General features: G+C 49.5%; 1 protein-coding gene, 1 long non-coding RNA gene and 1 other non-coding gene across 5 annotated transcripts in view; 2 read left to right on the forward strand and 1 right to left on the reverse strand.

Annotated features, from left to right (window-relative positions):
• The window catches only part of Ap2a2 (adaptor-related protein complex 2, alpha 2 subunit), a 70,832-nt gene that overhangs the window by 45,917 nt on the left and 6,611 nt on the right, over positions 1-18,304 (forward strand). The window contains exons 7-16 of one of the 3 annotated variants that reach the window (NM_001357068.1): positions 1,711-1,819; positions 3,237-3,387; positions 4,533-4,701; positions 6,103-6,240; positions 11,355-11,537; positions 12,376-12,473; positions 12,696-12,927; positions 13,019-13,192; positions 15,522-15,685; positions 18,012-18,094. In NM_001357068.1, the coding sequence (NP_001343997.1) occupies positions 1,711-1,819; positions 3,237-3,387; positions 4,533-4,701; positions 6,103-6,240; positions 11,355-11,537; positions 12,376-12,473; positions 12,696-12,927; positions 13,019-13,192; positions 15,522-15,685; positions 18,012-18,094 (1,501 nt within the window). Of the gene's footprint in view, positions 1-1,710; positions 1,820-3,236; positions 3,388-4,532; positions 4,702-5,768; positions 5,837-6,102; positions 6,241-11,354; positions 11,538-12,375; positions 12,474-12,695; positions 12,928-13,018; positions 13,193-15,521; positions 15,686-18,011; positions 18,095-18,304 lie in introns of those variants that run through there. The other 2 variants (NM_007459.3, XM_006536155.4) reach the window with 2 other exon arrangements.
• Positions 1,970-5,651, reverse strand: Gm16982 (predicted gene, 16982). Its single transcript, NR_040337.1, has 4 exons — positions 5,521-5,651; positions 4,609-5,026; positions 4,097-4,150; positions 1,970-3,986 (listed from the first exon to the last, which is right to left on the reverse strand). It is a non-coding gene; the product is annotated as a predicted gene, 16982 (long non-coding RNA).
• On the forward strand, positions 12,605-12,695 carry Mir7063 (microRNA 7063). The gene has a single exon (NR_106030.1). It is a non-coding gene; the product is annotated as a microRNA 7063 (primary transcript).

The raw sequence follows: 18,304 nt of genomic DNA on the forward strand, positions 1-18,304 counted from the left end.
GTGGGTATGTGCATGTCAGTGCAGAGGCATCACATTCCCTGGAGTTACAGAGAGTTGTGAGCTGCCTGGTATGGATACTGGGAGCCGAGCTTGGGGCCTCTAGAAGAGCAGCACTGCTCTTGAACGCTGAAACGTTTCTCTAGCTCCTCCCACATATGTGGGTTCAGGTTGTTAGGCTGTGAGGCGTTTTGCCCACCCATCCAGCCTCCCTTTTTTTTGAGACAAGGTTTTGCTCTGTAGCCTAGGCTGGACTTGACTCTCTCCCCCCTCCCTAAGTGCTGGGATTATAGGTATGCACCACCGTGCTAGTGTGCAGACATGCTTGATTTTGTTGATATTTATCATAGGTGTAGGGTGTGTCCTGTGATCTTGATCTACATTTTCCTAGTGATAAAGTGGGGCATCTTTTCATGGCTCATTGACCACGTGCTCATCTCATCTGCACAAGTAGCAAGGCCCACTTTTTTTGTTGCCTTTCCCCCCCCCCCCCCCGGGAGGCAGTGTTGGGATTGAACCCTAGGCCTGTGTCTAGGCCTCTCGTCCCCACTTTATCTGAGGTGTGTGCTATTGATTGCACTAAGACCTGCAGAGTCTTCACTTTGGATTTTCTTAGACTTCTCTATTGTGTTCCCCTATTTTGTTCGTTTATGCCTTCTTGTTGTCTTTCTTCGTAAACATTTAGCGTTTTGTCTTTCTGTTGTAATACATTTAAAGCTGCAGGTTTATCTTTGAGCATGGTGTAGCTGGGAAGCACACATAGGAAAGACACCATATTGAGCCTGTCTCTGCATCTCCCAGAGATGCTGTGGGGCTTCTTTTGCCTGGCTTGGCTGCTTGCTGTCCACTTCTTTCCCTATCTAGTTCTTTCCTGACTCTGCTACCTGTGGCCGGGCTGTCTACAGCCTGAGTCCAGCTAGTCTCATTAGGATGAACTTTCTAGAATATGTTCATTATGGCTGAATGTATACACAGGTAGGGACGGAACAATCCTGAGTCCCTAGAAGTAAAGAAGTAAGTTGCTGGACATGGTGATGCAGGCCTTTAGTTCTAGCACTTGGGAGATAGAGGTTGGTGGATCTCTGTGAGTTCAAAGCTAGTTGAGTCTACAAAGTGAGTTCTAGGACAGCTGGGGCTGTAGCACAGAGAAACCTTGTCTCAAACAAAACAAAACAAAAAACAAAGCAAAGCAAATCAACGAGGTGGAGAGGACACAGGGCTGTGTGCTGAGATAGCGGTGGCAGCTGTGGTCGTAGGCTGGGGGCCATATTGGATTAGGAGGTAGAGACTGTGCCTGGCTTAGCATACTCAGCATGCCTCAGGCTGGGGGCTTTGGGGTGTGGTCAAATGTTTGTTTTCTAGCCCATGAAGAAAAGCCTGATTCCTTCTTCAGGTATCAGTGTCTAGTACTAAGGGATGGTTGCTGTGTGTCTGTTGCTTGGAAGCAGCCTTGGTCATCTGTGCTTCAGGGCACCAATAGCCCTTGTGCTGGCAAGCATTTGCATATGTCCCTGAAGGCGGTGCATAGTCCCTTTTAGTGTGAACTGATGTCGCCATGCCAGCTTCTCTTGGAGGGGGGATAGGAAGCAGCATTGGATATACCTAATACCTGAAAACTTGTTCTCAGAGGTATGGCCCAGGGAGCCAGTGCGGTGTTTCTGTAGGTCCCTGTGGGGTCTTGTGAGGCCAGCCGCTTACTCCCCTGTTTTACAGATTGTGACGTCTGCATCAACAGATCTTCAGGATTATACTTACTACTTTGTCCCGGCTCCTTGGCTGTCAGTCAAGCTTCTGAGACTGCTGCAGTGCTACCCACCCCCAGGTAATGTTCCCCGAAGTCCCTCTGGGTGTTCTTGCAGCACCGCCCACAAGTGACATGCTCCTACCTGCCTCCTTGGTGTTCCCCGAAGCACCCACTCATGGTCACAGATTCAGTTCACCGAGATTCTTCACAAGGAGGATTTATCCTGTAGCTGCACAAAGTCTTTGTTTATTAGGGTTAAAGGGTTATTAGGAGGTGTTTCAGAGAGAGGTCGTTAGTAAAGTGTTGGCATGGCAGACTCCAGTACCTGAGCTCAGTCTAAAATACAGCAGCATGCATAGTGGTGCATTCTCTAGCACAGAGAAGCAGACATGGAGGAGCTAATGTGAGCTACTACAAGTCTCATGTCCCAGTCAGAGATGCTATCTCAAAAATGTGGGTGTGGGTGGCTCCTGAGGAATGGCACCCGAGGCTGACCTTTGTCCCCTCACACGTGCACACACAAGCTACTTGAGTATCACATACAAAGTTCACTGGGAGCCTTGGTTCTGTTCTGTCCTCCTCCTTCTCCTCTTTTAAAATTAATTTATTAATTAATTTATTTATTACAATAGTTTCTTACTGTACAGCCTAGACTGTCCTGGAATTCCCTATAATCCTCCTGTCTTAACCTCCCAAGTATTGGGATAGCAGGCTCTTACCACTGTAACTGGTTTTTGTTTTAATAGCTTTTACCTTTACTTTGTCTGTGTGCCTGTGTGTGCCTTGTGGGTGCCGTGCCATAGCATGCATGTGGAGGCCCGAGGGCAACCTGTGGGAGTTGGTTCTTTCCTTCCACGTGTAGTTTCTGAGGATTGAACTCAGGTCATTATGCTTGATGGCAAATGCCTTTATCCACTGAGCGGTCTCACTGGCCCTTATGTTTTTAATGAAACAGGGTCTTATGTAACTCAGTCTGGCCTTGAACTTACTCTCTTTGAACTCCTAATCCTCCTGCCTCTGCCCTCTAAGTGCTTTCATACAGGTGTGTACCACATGACTGGCTTCAATTTTTTTGCTCATTGTCTTTTCCTTCTGCTTTGAACCAAATTAGAAATCTTCTTTCTCTTTATGTTGCTTTATATTTTGTTTCTGGGGTTGATAACCGAGAGCAAAGCTCCCTTGTCTCTGAAGCTCCGTAGAGGTTTTGCCCATAATCCTTGGACTTTATGATTAACACATTCTGTCTAAGTGCCATCCAAATTAGAAGCAGGTGTAGGTACCACAGCTGCTCCATCCCTGCCTCATGTTTATGACACTGCAGCAGGGAGCTGTCCCATGACAATTTACAAATGCTCCCCTTCTTATCTGCAGCTGGGAATAATTGTCAGAGGCACCCATAGGACAGGCAGTGTCTCGGGAGCCTCTTGCCCGGGTGTGGGGCTGGGCTGGTGGGATGAGGGCCTGGGAGCCCAGCCGACAGTTGTGTCCTGCCCAGAAGACCCTGCGGTGCGTGGCCGCCTGACTGAGTGCTTGGAGACCATCCTGAACAAGGCCCAGGAGCCACCCAAGTCCAAGAAGGTCCAGCATTCAAATGCCAAGAACGCTGTGCTGTTTGAGGCCATCAGCCTGATCATCCACCATGACAGGTGAGCCCTGCTAGCAGCGCATCCCTCTCGAGAGACAGCAGGTGGAGGCTGGCAGTTGGCATCTGTCTGTGCAGATGTTGACCGGTGTCTCTATTCTAGCCTTGGTCTCTGCTCCTCTTGCTTCTTGAGCTGTGAGCTCACTTCATGTGAGCTCTCTGGCCCCGGGACGTTGCCATAGATACTTTTATAGCTGTGGAATCGTCCCTAGAGCTCCTTTTTGCTTCTGAGTATTACAGGAAGCTTCTTTGAAAGGAAGGGACACCCGTGTGACTTTCGCTGCTCAGAGAGGCAATGCTCCAGTATTCTGGGGTCTCCTGGGGCAGTGGTAGTGATGACTCCCAGCTTCTGTACAGGGTCATGGTTGGGTCACAGGCAGTGGTTGTCATATACAGTGCAGGCATCTTGCTTCTGCTCTTTTATGCTCAGTCCTGGTTGTGTGCCCTTATGTATGCCCGTGGCACTGCTCTCTGGGTCTCTGCCAGAGGCTGTAGCAGACAGAACTCTAGCCTGTTTGGGACCAGCTGTTTTTGCTCCATCATTTAGATAAATGTTGCAGTGACAAAAGCAGTCTGCCAAACTGGAGCAGGGTTGAAAATGAACTGTAAAAAACAAAACTTAGGGTGTGAGGGAGAGCATCCTAAGAAACGTATGTAAGAGGGAATGTTGACCGTTTAGCCCACGTTCCACATTCACAGCCCTCGTTACTCACTGTCTGCCTTAGCCTGGTCCAGTTTCCTGCATGGCCGCTGTCCAACTCACTTTCCTGGACACAACAAAAGAAAGTGAAGCCTTGGCCTACCAGAGCTTTCCAGAGTCTGCTCTGGAGTAGAGGAGCTCCTGCAGATTCATTAGAAAGTCACCCCCTCTTCACTGCACCTCCTCCTCCCTGACCCCTCATTACAGCACCGTCCTATCACTTCACACCGCACTTCTCATTCCTCACCTCGCGTCCTCTTTACCGAGGCTTTTCCTCCCTGGACTGCCATCTGTCCTATGCACCACCTCTTCCAGCGCCTCCCGCTGGGCCTCCTCTCACCACTGCGCTGCCTTCTCACCGCACCTCTCCACTGCATCTGTCCTCACCTGTAGCTCACAGCCCTCCCTGACTATTTTCCCCTCCTCATCATGTCCCCTGTTCCTTGCAGTGAGCCAAACTTGCTCGTCCGCGCCTGCAACCAGCTGGGCCAGTTCCTGCAGCACCGGGAGACGAACCTACGCTACCTGGCTCTGGAGAGCATGTGCACGCTGGCCAGCTCTGAGTTCTCCCACGAGGCCGTCAAGACCCACATTGAGACGGTCATCAATGCCTTGAAGGTGTGCTCCTTGTTGGTCATGTGTCACTGCCTCCATGTGGAGGTCAGACTAGGAGGTGCCTCGTGTGGCACCTAAGATGAATCCATTCAAGCTGTCTGGATCTCAGAGTGTTTGCCTGGCGCTCGTCACTTGCTGTCGTTTGGGGTGAACGCAGCAGTTGGACGAGGAAGCTGTCCATCTTCCTGCAGTGCAGCCGGGCCTGCTATCTTCAAAGACGTGGCAGCTGGGGACAGCGCTCCAGCCGAGGGCCTTTAGCTGAGTGTCTCCGTTGTGGGAGCAGCGCCAGCTGAGCACATTCCCGTCTCCTGGAATGATTTCATGTGACCTGCTTGGAGGCCACATAGTGTAGTTAGTAAACAGAAAGTTTTCTTTGATAGAAAGATGAAATATTTTGTTTTTATCTCCAGGACCGTGTACCTCTTACACAACAAAATTCCTTGTCAAGGATTCTAGATTCTTTCAAGGATTAGAATTCCAGAATTTAAAGCACCTAGCTGAGGTTACCTGGTCTCTTACCTCCTTCTGAATGTGAGAGTGACCCTGGTAGTGTGTTCCTCTGGCATGGCACACACTGTCTACATTGCCTGCATGTTAGCTTCCATGTTACATGTTAGTTGATTAGTGAGCCATACATGTAAGACCCTTCATCTCGGTGAGTCTTAAGCTGTAGTAAGCAGGGCTGGCCCTTATCTGTATTTTTGTATAAATCAACAGACATTTTGGTGTCTGACTTGAACACAAGGCTGCATTCTTCCTAGTCCTGGCTGGGTGTCTGCTCCAGTCGTTCTCTTCCATCACAAATACAAGTCTCAGTCTCACCTTCGTTAGGTGCCCTCTGCCCTGCACTGAGGCATCCTGCACTGTTCACCACGGCAGGGAGCTACAGATGGCTGCTCTCAGACACCGCGCTGCCCAAGCACTGTGTGTAGTGGGTCTCTCCTGTACCACCTGGAGAGGGGCTCAAGAACCTTGGAACCAGCTCCCAGGCAACACGGAAGGTGCTGGTCTGTGCCCACACAATGGAGAAGCCTCAGTGACCTGCTCACTGGGCCAGAGTGTGGTCCTCAGAAGAGCTGGTTAGGGAGGAGGGAGAGTGAACAGACAGAGCTAGAACTGGTCACGCTGAGTGGACTAAGTATGAGGGGACAGGGCAGTGTGTTGTGTGTGGGTTCCAAGTGGCCTAAGGTGTTGGGTCCCACATATAGATAGTAAGGGGTCCCAGTAAGGGGTTTGGGGATGGGGCAGCACTCTGCCCGATGGGGCCGGTGCTGTGGGGTGCACCAAGACAGCTCCTATGGAACAAATACATCCAGACTCAGGGACTCATATATAGCAGTGGTTAGCTACTATCCACCAACCTGTGGTTTATAGAAGTGGCTCTGACTCTGTCTTTTTTCTCAGACGGAAAGAGACGTGAGTGTGAGGCAGCGGGCAGTGGACCTGCTCTACGCCATGTGTGACCGGAGCAACGCCCAGCAGATTGTGGCTGAGATGCTGAGCTACCTAGAAACGGCTGACTACTCCATCCGAGAGGAAATTGTGAGTCCTGCAGCCTGAGGGGCTGTCCAAGCTGCTCCCTGCTCTGGACATGAATTCTAGTGGATGGTTGCTGGGTGGTTTTTAGTGGCTGACGGGCCTGCACGAGTGTCTGTGAGACAGTAGATAGCAGATTCTTTGGCACCAGCTTCCTGTCTAGCCTTCCAGTGTAGACATCTGGCAGTGCAGGGTGTGGTCATCTGTGCCAGACGATGAGCTAATATTCATTCTCCAAGATAGTCTTATATTTTGAACATGTAGTTGCTGCTGGTTAGGTTTTCTTGGTGTCATCTGGCATATTAGAGGTTAATGTTTAAGCTGTTGTCAGCTCTATGCAGCACTGGTTTCAAGTGGACTCTGGTCAGTCAGAGGGTCACGCACACCTAATCATTGTTGTAGTACAGCAAATTGCTTACATGAGACGACTGTGTCTTAGAGAAGAAACAGGCAGGTGCATGACCACAGACAAGAGGCTCTGGCTTGCCTCACTTGGTATAACACTGGTCTCTCCACGGCTCTGGACCTAGAGTGACAGTATATAGGGAATAAGAGTGGGACAGCAGCTGCTACTGTGAGCATAGCCTCTCTATGTGTCACTCTGGAAGCAGAGTACAATTGGAGGCTTCCTGAAGAACTAGTAGAAAGAAGGGGCAGTGTGGGCATTGGCTGGATTGCCTCCCAGGGCCCTGTGGCAGGGGTCTGAAGAGGAAGGGCTAAGTGGGCTAGAGGCTCATGCTGAGTTGTTTCTTGACCACACCATTCACCAAGGAAGGCCTGAAATAACGAGAGGGCAAGAAGGTTTCCTTGACGTGGTAACTAGCTGAGCTATGGACTAAGAAATGAGGTCCTAGGAGGAGGGGCTGCATGGGGTTGAAGCTGTGCCTCACTCCCGGAAGGTGGTGCTGAGGGCAGGGGCCTTGTCTACTCAGTGAAAGCCTTGAGGTTTTGTTTTGTTGTTGTTCTGTGTTAGTGTGCACTTGTATGTCCTCTGGCATGTGTGTGGAGGTCAGGAGTTGTTACTTTCCCTTCTACATGGGTTCTGGGACTACACTCGGGTCATCAGATTCGGCAGCAAACACTGGCCACTGCTGCACCATCTTGCTTCTCCTTGAGATGATTCTAAAAGATTACAGTTTTAGAGTTTCTGACCCAAGTTTGGGGAGACTGCAAGCTTTGGGCCTCTGTGGGCAAGCCACATGCTTTGACACATTGCATGTGACAAAAGCAGGGAACAAATGGTGGAGTAGACTGCTCACTCTGAGCCCAGGAGACAGAGTCAAAATGAGACCACAGTCCACAGCCCCCCTTCAGTAACAGCAGGACCCCCACCGATCCCCCTCCTTCAAAGTCTCACCTCCACCTACAGTGCTGCTCTAGAGTTCAAGCCTCTAACACTTGGAACACTGGAGAACATTCAAGATTCGGCCGAGGCAGGCAGTGCAGGCAGAGGGGCCTTGTGTGCATGGAAGGGTTGGCCTTGTTTGGAATGTGGCTGGATGTGGCTTGCAGCTTTGGCCAGGTTCTCAGTCACCCTCATTGGATTGCTCTTGGCGTTCTCAGCAGAGGTGCAGTGGCATCTGTCAGTGTAGTTGTGTTGGTTTGCCCTCTAACCCCCTTTTTCTTTCCTATTGAAAACAACATTTTTCCCACACAGTATAAATTGTTCATGTTTTCTCCCTCCTGTTCCTCCCAGACCCTTCCCACCTCTCCCTACTTACCCAACTATGTTCTGTTTTTATTTCCACCTTTTTCTTTTATTTTTGAGATTATAATATTTTTATTAATTGCTATTGCATTTATATGTGTATATAAATACAAATATATTCTCTCTATACACACACACATACACATTTCTAAATACATACACATTCTAAGTAAATCCTGTTAAGTCCATATAATGTTGCTTGTGTGTTTTCAGGGCTGCCCTTCAGCAGTGAAGAGAGGATTGGTGTGCTCCTCCGGGGAGGACCACCTCTCCCACTCCCTGCTTCTCCCGGGAAGCCTGCCTCCCCACGTCCAGGGCTCCCCCATTGCCTGTAGTAGTTTGTGCAGGACTGAGGCCTTGCAGGCTTTTCTTGTCCACGCTGGCGTGTCTTTAGTGTGGTCACTGGTCAGCTCACATTTTGGCGGTCATGTTGGTGAGACTGTATGGGGCAGCCTCTGACATTCCTAGGAGACACAGTCTCACCTGACCCGCTGGCTCTTACTTTCTTCTCTCTCCTGCAGTGTTCTCTGAGTCAGCAGGGGTGAAGCTTCTAGGTAAGCATCAGCCTGACTTCTGAGCGTGAGGAGATCTGAGTGTTGTCGTCAGCAGTAGGGCCTTGCCATCAGTTGTAGAGAGCAGCCAGTAGGTGTCTGGGGGACTTCCCTTTGGCCAATAGCTCAACAAGATGTAACCCATTTCTGGCTCTTGGTGGCTCTTGGTGTCTAGTTGGAGCACTGTTCTGTTATTTGGTGACTTCATTTAGATTCCTTTTATATGTATATATTTTCGGAGTTGTCTACAATTAAATTTCAATATGCTTTTTCAAGTGGCCTTTAGTGCTAGTTGTCCCCATATTTCCTCCTGGACCCTTCCTACCACCCCACCCTGTTAACTATTTCAGTTTCCTCTTTATCGCTTCATAACACTATATTCTTTTTTATTGGTTATTTTATTTATAAAGACCTGAGAGGTGAGAACTCTCAGGAGACAGCTATACTAGGCAGGCTTCTGTCAGCAAGCACTTCTTGGCGTCACCAGTAGTGTCTGGATTTAGTGTCTTCAGATGGGATGAATCCCTGGGTGGGGCAGTCTCTGGAATGGCCTTTCCTTCAGTGTCTGCTCCATTCTTTGTTCCTGCATTTCCTTTTGACAGGAGGAATTCAGGATTGATATTTTTTGAGGTGGGTGGGTGGACTCATCCCTCAACTGGGAGCCATGCCTATCCACTGGATATGGCCTCTATAGGTTCTGTCTCCCCTTTGTTGGGTATTTCGGCTAATGTCCTCCCTCTTGGGTCCCTGGTATTTGGGACTTTCTTGTGGTTATTGCTAAGTCCCCCCTCCGATAACACTATAATCTATTTCCCCTTCTGTATTAGTCAGGGTTCTCTAGAGTCACAGAACTTAGGGATAGTCTCTATATGGTAAAGGAATTTATTGATGACTTACAGTCTGCAGTCCAATTCCCAACAATGGTTCAGTAGTAGCGTGAATGGAAGTCCAAGGATCTAGCAGTTACTCAGTCCCACACGGCAAGCAGGTGAAGGAGTGAGAGCGAGACACCCTTCTTCCAGTGTCCTTATATGGTCTCCAGCAGAAGGTGGAACTCAGAGATCTCCCTGTCTTCTGGAATCCATAGCCACTATGCCTCAAGATCTCCATACCAAGATCCAGATCAGAAACTTCTATCTCCCAGCCTCCAGATTAGGGTCACTGATGAGCCTTCCAATTCTGGATTGTAGTTCATTCCAAATATAGTCAAGTTGACAACCAGGAATAGCCACTACACCCTTCCTCGGGAAATCCTATCCTCCTCCTAGTCCTTTTGATATGATTAGGTACCAAACCTCTGTCATTATTTGGATTGTAGCATGCATATCGCATACTGAAGGCTTAAAAACTCGTATCAGCATATAAGTGAAGGCATGGATGTCTTTTGGGGTCTGGGTTACTTCACTCAGGATGATTGTTTTTTTTTCTAGCTCCATCCATTTACCTGTGAATTCATAATTTCATTTTTCTTACCAGCTGAATAATACTCCATTGTGTAATATAAATGTACCACCCTTTTCTTTATCCATTCATCTGGACGTCTAGGTTGTTTCCAATTCCTGGCTGTTATGAATAGAGTGGACATGAACGAGCAGTGGACATGAGTGAATCTTTAGTAGTAGGACATAGAATCCTTTGGCTATATACCAACAGTGGTATAGCTTTTTTTGAGACACACCTTCTCTATGTAGCCCCAGCTGTCCTGAAACTTGATGTAAACCAGGCTGTCCTCAAACTCACAGAGATCTGTCCCAAGAGCTTGGATCCAAGGTTTACAGCCCCATGCCTGGCTTGCATAACTGGATCTTGAGGTAGAACTATTTATTTCTAGTTTCTTGAGGTTCTGAGAAACTGCCACATAATTTCCTTAGTGGCAGTGTAAGTTTCTACCTCATCAGCCATGAATAAGTACGTCCCCTTTCCCTGAATCCTTGCCAGCCTGGGCTGTCATTTGTTTTATTGATCTTGGACATTCTGACTGGGGTAGGTGAAAGTACTTTTAATTCACATTTCTTGGATGGCTGAAGATGTTTCTTCAAGTACTTCTCAACCATTTGTATTTCCTCTTTCTTGTTTCTATTTCTAAATTGGATTTTTTGTTTTTTATAATTTTGCTGTTGTTGTTGTTTATATATTTTAGATACACGCTATTCCATTCTGTAATTTTGCTGGAGTGAGATTGATGGTGCCCTTGCCATATAGAAGCTTTTAAGCTTCAAGAGGCCCTGCTTATTAATTATTGCTTTTAGTGCCCATGCATTTAATTGCCCACAGTTTCAGAGGGTCAGTCCATGAGCATCGTGGAGGAGAGTGTGGTGGCAGACAGGCATGGCCACTGGAGCTGTAGCTCAGAGCTCACATGACCTGCTAGTTGTGGGCAGACTGGGCCTGGCATGGGCTTTGAAAACCTCAAAGCCCACCAGCAGTGATGCCCCTCCTCTAGCAAGGCCACACCCACTCCAAGGCTTTCCCAAGGAGTTTAACTGGAGACTAAATGTTCAAACATAAGAGTTTATGGGGACCATATACAGGCTTACTCAAACCACCTCTGCAAGTGTCCTGGAGTCAGGGAGGTAAAGAGATGCAGGGTTGGAGTGTGGCTGCCCTCAGCAGATTGTCTTGAATGTTAGCATCTTGTTTCAGGTGCAGCTGTTGTGCTCAGTAGCTTTTTTCTTGTGTCCCTGAAGTCTTTCTCTCCTGGGTCTGCTTCTCTCCACTCTGGGCTGTGGCCTCTGAAGATCTGAAAGTGTCCTGTCTACCCTGAGCTCTAGGTCTTTCTGCAACCTGGCGTAAGGCTCGTGTGCCAGCCTGTTCACAGTGTCCTGGGTAGCACCTGCCTGAGGGCCCTGTCTTCCCTGCAGGTGCTGAAGGTGGCCATCCTGGCTGAGAAGTATGCAGTGGACTACACTTGGTATGTGGACACCATCCTCAACCTCATCCGCATCGCGGGCGACTATGTGAGCGAGGAGGTGTGGTACCGCGTCATCCAGATTGTCATCAATCGCGATGATGTGCAGGGCTATGCTGCCAAGACGGTATTTGAGGTATGGTGGGTGTCTTAGTCAGGGTTTCTATTCCTGCACAAACATCATGACCAAGAAACAAGTTGGGGAGGAAAGGGTTTATTCGGCTTACACTTCCATACTGCTGTTCATCACCAAGGAAGTCAGGACTGGAACTCAAGCAGGTCAGAAAGCAGAGCTGATGCAGAGGCCACGGAGGGATGTTCTTTACTGGCTTGCTTCACATGGCTTTCTCAGCCTGCTCTCTTATAGAACCCAAGACTACCAGCCCAGAGATGGTCCCACCCACAAGGGGCCTTTCTCCCTTGATCACTAATTGAGAAAATGCCTTACAGTTGTATCTCATGGAGGCATTTCCTCAACTGAAGCTCCTTTCTCTGTGATAACTTCAGCTGTGTCAAGTTGACACAAAATTAGCCAGTACAGTGGGGAAGGGTGGCTACTGTCACTGGGGCAGGTCACTTGAGGGAACAGAGATGGGTCTTGGGAGTGATTATTGCTCCCATCTGCAGTTCTGTCCTTTTTTGCACTAATGCCCCCCACCAAGCTACAGGATCCTCTTGGTTTAATCTCCAAAACCATATTAGGGCTGAGGCAATTGGGCTGTTGAGTGGCCTACTGGCTGTTCTGCTTTATCTCAGGGGACTCTAAGGACAGCCATGTACCTTGCTGCTGGGCCCCTTTTGCTGTTGGCACCACAGCAGCTGTAGGAAGCCATGGTCTTGCCAAGGCTTTAGGGGAGGCTCTCACTGGCACAAAATACACCTTGCAAGGAAGAGCCCAGCTGCCTTTGCTATGGCTTCACTTTGTGTCAGTTGGCTTTTCTGTGGCCTAGCTCCTGGTGTTCCCTCTTTCACAGGCATTGCAGGCGCCAGCATGTCATGAGAACTTGGTCAAAGTGGGCGGCTACATCCTGGGGGAGTTTGGAAACTTGATAGCTGGGGACCCACGATCCAGGTAAAAGACCCCAGGGAACCAGGGGTATGTACTGCACTGGACTGCCCTACTCCCTACACTGCTTTGACAGCCTGAGGGAGGAGGAGTCCCCTACACTGGGAGCTGGCATTGTGTCCTCCTCAAGGAGGTGGTCCCCATGAGAGGTGCAGGCTGAGCACAAGGCAGCACATGGGACAGATGAGATAGTGTGACTCCCCATTTGTGCTCTCTGCCCCTCTTAAGCCCTCTGATCCAGTTCAACCTGCTCCACTCCAAGTTCCACTTGTGCAGCGTCCCCACTCGGGCACTCCTGCTGTCCACCTACATCAAGTTCGTGAACCTCTTTCCAGAGGTAAAAGCTACCATTCAGGACGTGCTGCGCAGTGACAGCCAGCTGAAGAATGCCGACGTGGAGCTGCAGCAGCGGGCTGTGGAGTACCTGCGACTGAGCACTGTCGCCAGCACTGACATCCTGGTGCGGGCTCTGGGTTGGGCTGTTTGGTGCTGGGCCACTGGGCTGGTGCTGGGTGTCAGGATGTCACACCAACTTCTAATCCTTCCATCAGGCAACTGTCCTGGAGGAAATGCCACCCTTCCCTGAGCGTGAGTCCTCCATCTTGGCCAAGCTGAAGAAGAAGAAGGGCCCAAGCACAGTGACTGACCTGGAGGAGACCAAGCGGGAGCGAAGCATCGATGTGAATGGGGGCCCTGAACCCGTTCCAGCCAGCACCAGTGCTGCGGTGGGTCCCTGCCACTGCATACCTGGAGCCCATCAAGGCCCCATATCCCCAGGCTTGGGATTAGCAGAGAAAGCTGTGAGAGAGCTTGTGTTTAGTTACTGAGAGTCCTGTGGAGTCCAGCCCTGGGCATGTGGTCAGGTGTGCCCCTGAGCCTAGGATCTCCAGGACAGCTTATTCTATGAGACCAGGTTATGGCTTCTTGGGACAAGGCCAACACCTGTGTCTGTCTGTGGTAACTTATTTTTAGATCTGAGACTACACACTTTTTCTGTAAGAGGCCTGGTGTGTATTCTCCATTAATTCAGAACGGCTTGCCCTTTGCCTCTTGGAGATTTTCTGTACTGACTGAAATGGAACAAACCTCCCCTTGATGTGGCAAAATGAGACTATTTCTGTGGATGGAAGTATACAACATTGGATATTCACTGGTGGGAAGTGCCACTTAGAGCGCTTCCTTACTGTCTTTCTCCAACTAAAGGAGGGGTAGGAATGTGGTCTTGTGACCAGCGTGGCCCCAGGCCACTGCAGATGTGCTTCATCAGATGTGGCTGTAGGCTTTTCTGGCGGTTCTTCTCTGGCCAGCCTCTGTGGCCCTGTCCCATTTGGGGGGGCACTACCTGAGAAAGGACATCTGTGCTGTTGTCTTTGGTGGCTCTTCAGAAAGAGATATGTAGCCACATGAGAGGGCTCAGGAGAGCACATTGTCCCTAGCACCCCCTTCCTTCTTTGTGTCGTCCAGCAGCAACAATTAGGACTTGTGTCCCTTGCGTGACAAAGACTTTAGGTATGTCATTTATTTGAAGTACACTCATACACACTGTCACATGCCTGCATGTGTACTTAGATACAGCCCAGCATACTCCAGCCTTTTCACACATATTTCCACACACCTGCAGCATTCTTTGCTGAGGCTCAGTTCGAGGCCTGGCCCTGATGGAAGGAGTTTCTGTAGCTGGGACAGACTGCTGCTACCCGTGTGCAGGGTGCACGCAGCCCCGGAGTACGTGCTGCTGTACTGTATTAGAATGGATTTGGAATCTAGTTTCATGATGTTAGCTGTTGTGAATACCCAGTAGGATGTTGAGTCATTCACAGTGACTCTTGAAGGCAGGGACCCATGTCAGCAGCAGCCATCATTTATAGACTAGCTAGGGAGTGCTGTGGACCACACACAGATGTGTGTGTCAGCTGTGGTGTGGCATGGACACCTTTGGGTAAGTCAGGTCTGGGAGTAAATGTGGGGTGACAAGCTGTGCCCTTGTCCTGTGTGATGCTGTGACTTTAAGGGCTGTTTGTTTGAGACAGGGTTTCTCTTGTAGCCCTGGCTGACCTGGTACTCATGGTATGGACTAGACTTTAAACTGAGAGATCCTCCCCTGCCTCTACCTTCTGAGTGCTGGAATTAAAGGCTTGTGCCACCACTGGCTTCCAGGATTCTTCTTGTGCTCTTGCCTAGACTGAAAAACAAGGGATTTGTAAGCATCATGTGTGCTTGTTTGTCTGCCTCCCTTCATAACTGCGCTGGACTTAATCCCGAGCCAGAGGTGCACCCAAGCAAGTCACTTGATTACCTTTGCATCTTCTTATTTTTGAATCTTAACAGGTTTATTAATTTGTTCTTTGATGATTTCATATGTGTGTATAGCACATACTGAGTCCTCTCCTTCACCCTCTTTCCCCCTTCCTCCTTACACACTTACTCCTTTCATTCCTGTCAACAGTCAGCCCGGCGGGTTGGCCGGGCTCTAAGCCTCACTGCCGATGCCGGGAGTGGTGGAGTCATTGTCTTGGTTATTTATCGCTGCTGAGCCCACCAGGCTCCACTAGGTGACTCCAAATCCAGGGTTACACAGATGGCCCGTAATCTCTTAAGCCAAGTCTTCATATTGTAGCCTGATTTACTCTGCAGCCCAGGCTAGCCTAGAACTTGCTATATAGCAGAGGATAACCTATAACTCTCTGTTCTCCTGCTTCTACCATGTGCACACTTTGTTCTGTTTGAATAGTTGAAAGTAATGTGCGTGCACTTATTTCTTAAGTCTTACCTTTTTTAGAGCTTTGTTATTTTTTTGTCAAATAGCCACAGGTGGGGAAAATGCAGGTGATTTTCTAGTTGTGTAAAATTATGATGGTATTATGAATGAATGTCTTCATGTGGCCTCGGGGGTAGGCTTGCTTTGTAGGTCGGTAACCAGCAGCTCACTTGCTCTCTGCAGTCTCTGGATTGGCTCCCCTCCCCACTCCCAGTAGACCTTGGAGTAGACGCAGGGCTCTGTGGGGCTGAGGCGCCCAACTGTCCACGCTGATGCTCCCTTCTCTTCTCTTCCAGTCCACACCTTCTCCGTCAGCAGACCTGCTGGGTCTGGGGGCCGTGCCCCCTGCTCCCACGGGGCCCCCTCCCTCCTCTGGCGGCGGGCTGCTGGTGGACGTGTTCTCAGACTCAGCTTCTGCAGTCGCACCTCTTGCACCCGGCTCTGAAGACAACTTTGCCAGGTAGCCCAGTTTCTGAGTCCTGCTTGGGAGACGGGGCGGGCGCTGTGCCTCATTGGTGACGTTGTGCTCAACCCCTTGCACCTAAGGATACTGTTAGAGAGGGGCCTGGTGTTCTTGTAGACAGAGAGCACGTGGGTGGCTGTGCTTTGTGTCACAGTTGATGGCACATCTCCTGTTTCTTTTCTGTGGGATGTTTGGTAAATACTCTGAGCTTGTTTCATACATACACACACACACACACACACACACACACACACACACCCCCTCCCCAGTGCTTTCAGCTCTGTCAGTCTTTTTTGTCTGCCTATGGCTTCTGCCATCTTCCCTCAGCTCTGTGTAGCTAGCTCTGCCTTTCCCCACAGCCTCAGGCGCTTGCTGACCCCACAGTGTCCTCTGCTTACTGCTGCTCCTTCCTTGTCCAGCTGCTTCTCTGCTTTCCATCTTTATAGGTTTGGGATCACTTTCCTCTTGCTTGGCTGATTTTGCCAGCTTCCCTGCTGTTCTTTACCCTGCTTCTGTTCTGGTCCATGGGTGGTGTGGGGCTCCTCACTTGTGCCCTCCAGTGGCAGTGCATTTGTGCCTGGGGGGATGAGAATGCATCTTAGGACGGCCTTTGTTTCCTGCCTGGAGATGATACCAGCATCCTTGTGATCTTAGAGTGTTTGTTTCCTTGTATTCATTTTGTACATGATCCTTCCTTCCTGTTAGGAAATGTGTGTTTGGAGTGTGCGTTAGGAGCAAGCTGCCCCTGTGGGCTGTGAACAGACTTCTGATGGCTTGAGAAGTGCTGAGCTTTGGTGTTTGACACTGGAAAACCCAGCTTCCTAAGCCCTTGTTACAGAGGCAGTGTGGGGTCCAGCCAGGTAGTCTTTTTGACAGGATCTGCATCCAGAAATACCTTAGGCTTGCTCTGCTGTCATTTCTCCATGACAGCCATGGGCCCTGGATCGGCTGCTCTCTGGTGTCCTGTGAAGATTGGGGGTGGGGAACGTGGGTGGTAGTCATTTGCAGACAGTCTTCCTCTGTTGGTGTAGCGTCTGGTGTATGCTTCCCAGCTCCAGGAGGTCACGCACCTTTTTTTCCTTACCCTAGCCTGCTGGCCTGGTCCTTGATACCTCTTACGGTTCTCGGTCAGTTCTTTATGGGCCTGTGCAGAGATTTGTCTTTCTTGGTTTTGATGTGGCCACACAGGGTTACCACTTGTGTTTACGTGGGTGCATTGTGGAGAACCTGTTCCTTTGGTCAGTGTAGCAGGCATGAGGGAAGTTGAATCCTCCATAAGCCTACCATGACTATTGTTCACCTCTGAGTTCCCTGGGGTCAAGGTGTAGTTGAAGTGACCTTTTGGAAATAGCCAGCTATACAAGGATGAGAGGGGCTTCTCTATCATGTGGATAGTAGATTGATACCCAGATCCAAGGGCATAAGCCCCACAACCTCTGCTTGGGCTCCTTGAGTAGCATCCAAGCTGGGCCTGAGTAGAATGCTGTTCAAGGTTTGGGTTGGGAGGCGGTCCTGTGCCAGTGTTTGGAGCCTCAGGCCAGGCTGCAGCTTTACTGCCCAGCCACACCCTATGAGGTAACAATCACTCACATGTGTGTAGTTATATGTTCTCAGAAGTGATGGGGAATGGTCTTATACATTGAAGAGACAGTGTTTTATTTGGGAGATCTCACTATATCCAGAGCTGGGCAGACAGCTGTTGAGTTGTAACCTGGGTGACTTGGAGGAGCTGGAGGTGTTTGGTGTGTTCACAGGAGACTCTGTCTCCATTACTCTTGTGGACTTTGTGCAGAGTGAGGCCACCGGAGCTCCCTCTGTCCTGAGTGCGTAGGCACAATGTGCTGGCTTGACTGCAAGGCAGCGGCTGTTACTGCCTAGAGTTGACAGCTGTGGAAAGTTGATTGAGTTGACTGAAGTGTGATCAAGAGCAGAGGTCATTCACCTTGGTTCTTGAGTCTACTCAGGTAGCCATTGAGACTTTTAGATATGCTACCACATGCGACCGTCTGAGGCACAGAGGAGGTCCAGCTGTACCTTGTGCATGCCACCCATCTCTAGCCTCCACAACTCCAGACCTCCCTGGGTGATGGTCTCAGGAAACACCATTTGTTTCTGAGGGGTACCCGAGGAGGCTTGCCTCAGACCCCTGGCCCTGGCTCTAGCTCTGTGGACCAAGATAAGGTCCCAGACGCTTTTCTGCTTTGTCTTTCTCTATGTTCACAGAAGTATTTTAGCCCAAAAATACTTGAAGCCTTTTCTAAAGCAGATTCTTCTACTTTGTGTGGGTGGCGCTGAGTGATGCTTAACTCTGCTTTCCTCCTAGGTTTGTTTGTAAAAATAATGGTGTATTGTTCGAAAACCAGCTGCTTCAAATTGGACTTAAGTCAGAATTTCGGCAGAATTTAGGTATGTGTTTTATTTTACTTAATGAAAATGTCTTTAGAAATTATTGGAAATAGCCAAGCATGGTGAAACATATCTGTAGTCTCAGCATTTGGAGGCACAGATAGGAGAATTGTGAGTTTGAGGGCGCTCGGTGCCAAATAGCACGTTCCAGGCCAGCCTAGGTTACATAGTGAGACCTTCCCCAACCAAAAATATTTTTTCTTACAAAGC

Source organism: Mus musculus, chromosome 7 (genome assembly GCF_000001635.26).
Source record: "Mus musculus strain C57BL/6J chromosome 7, GRCm38.p6 C57BL/6J".
Lineage (NCBI taxonomy): Eukaryota > Metazoa > Chordata > Mammalia > Rodentia > Muridae > Mus > Mus musculus.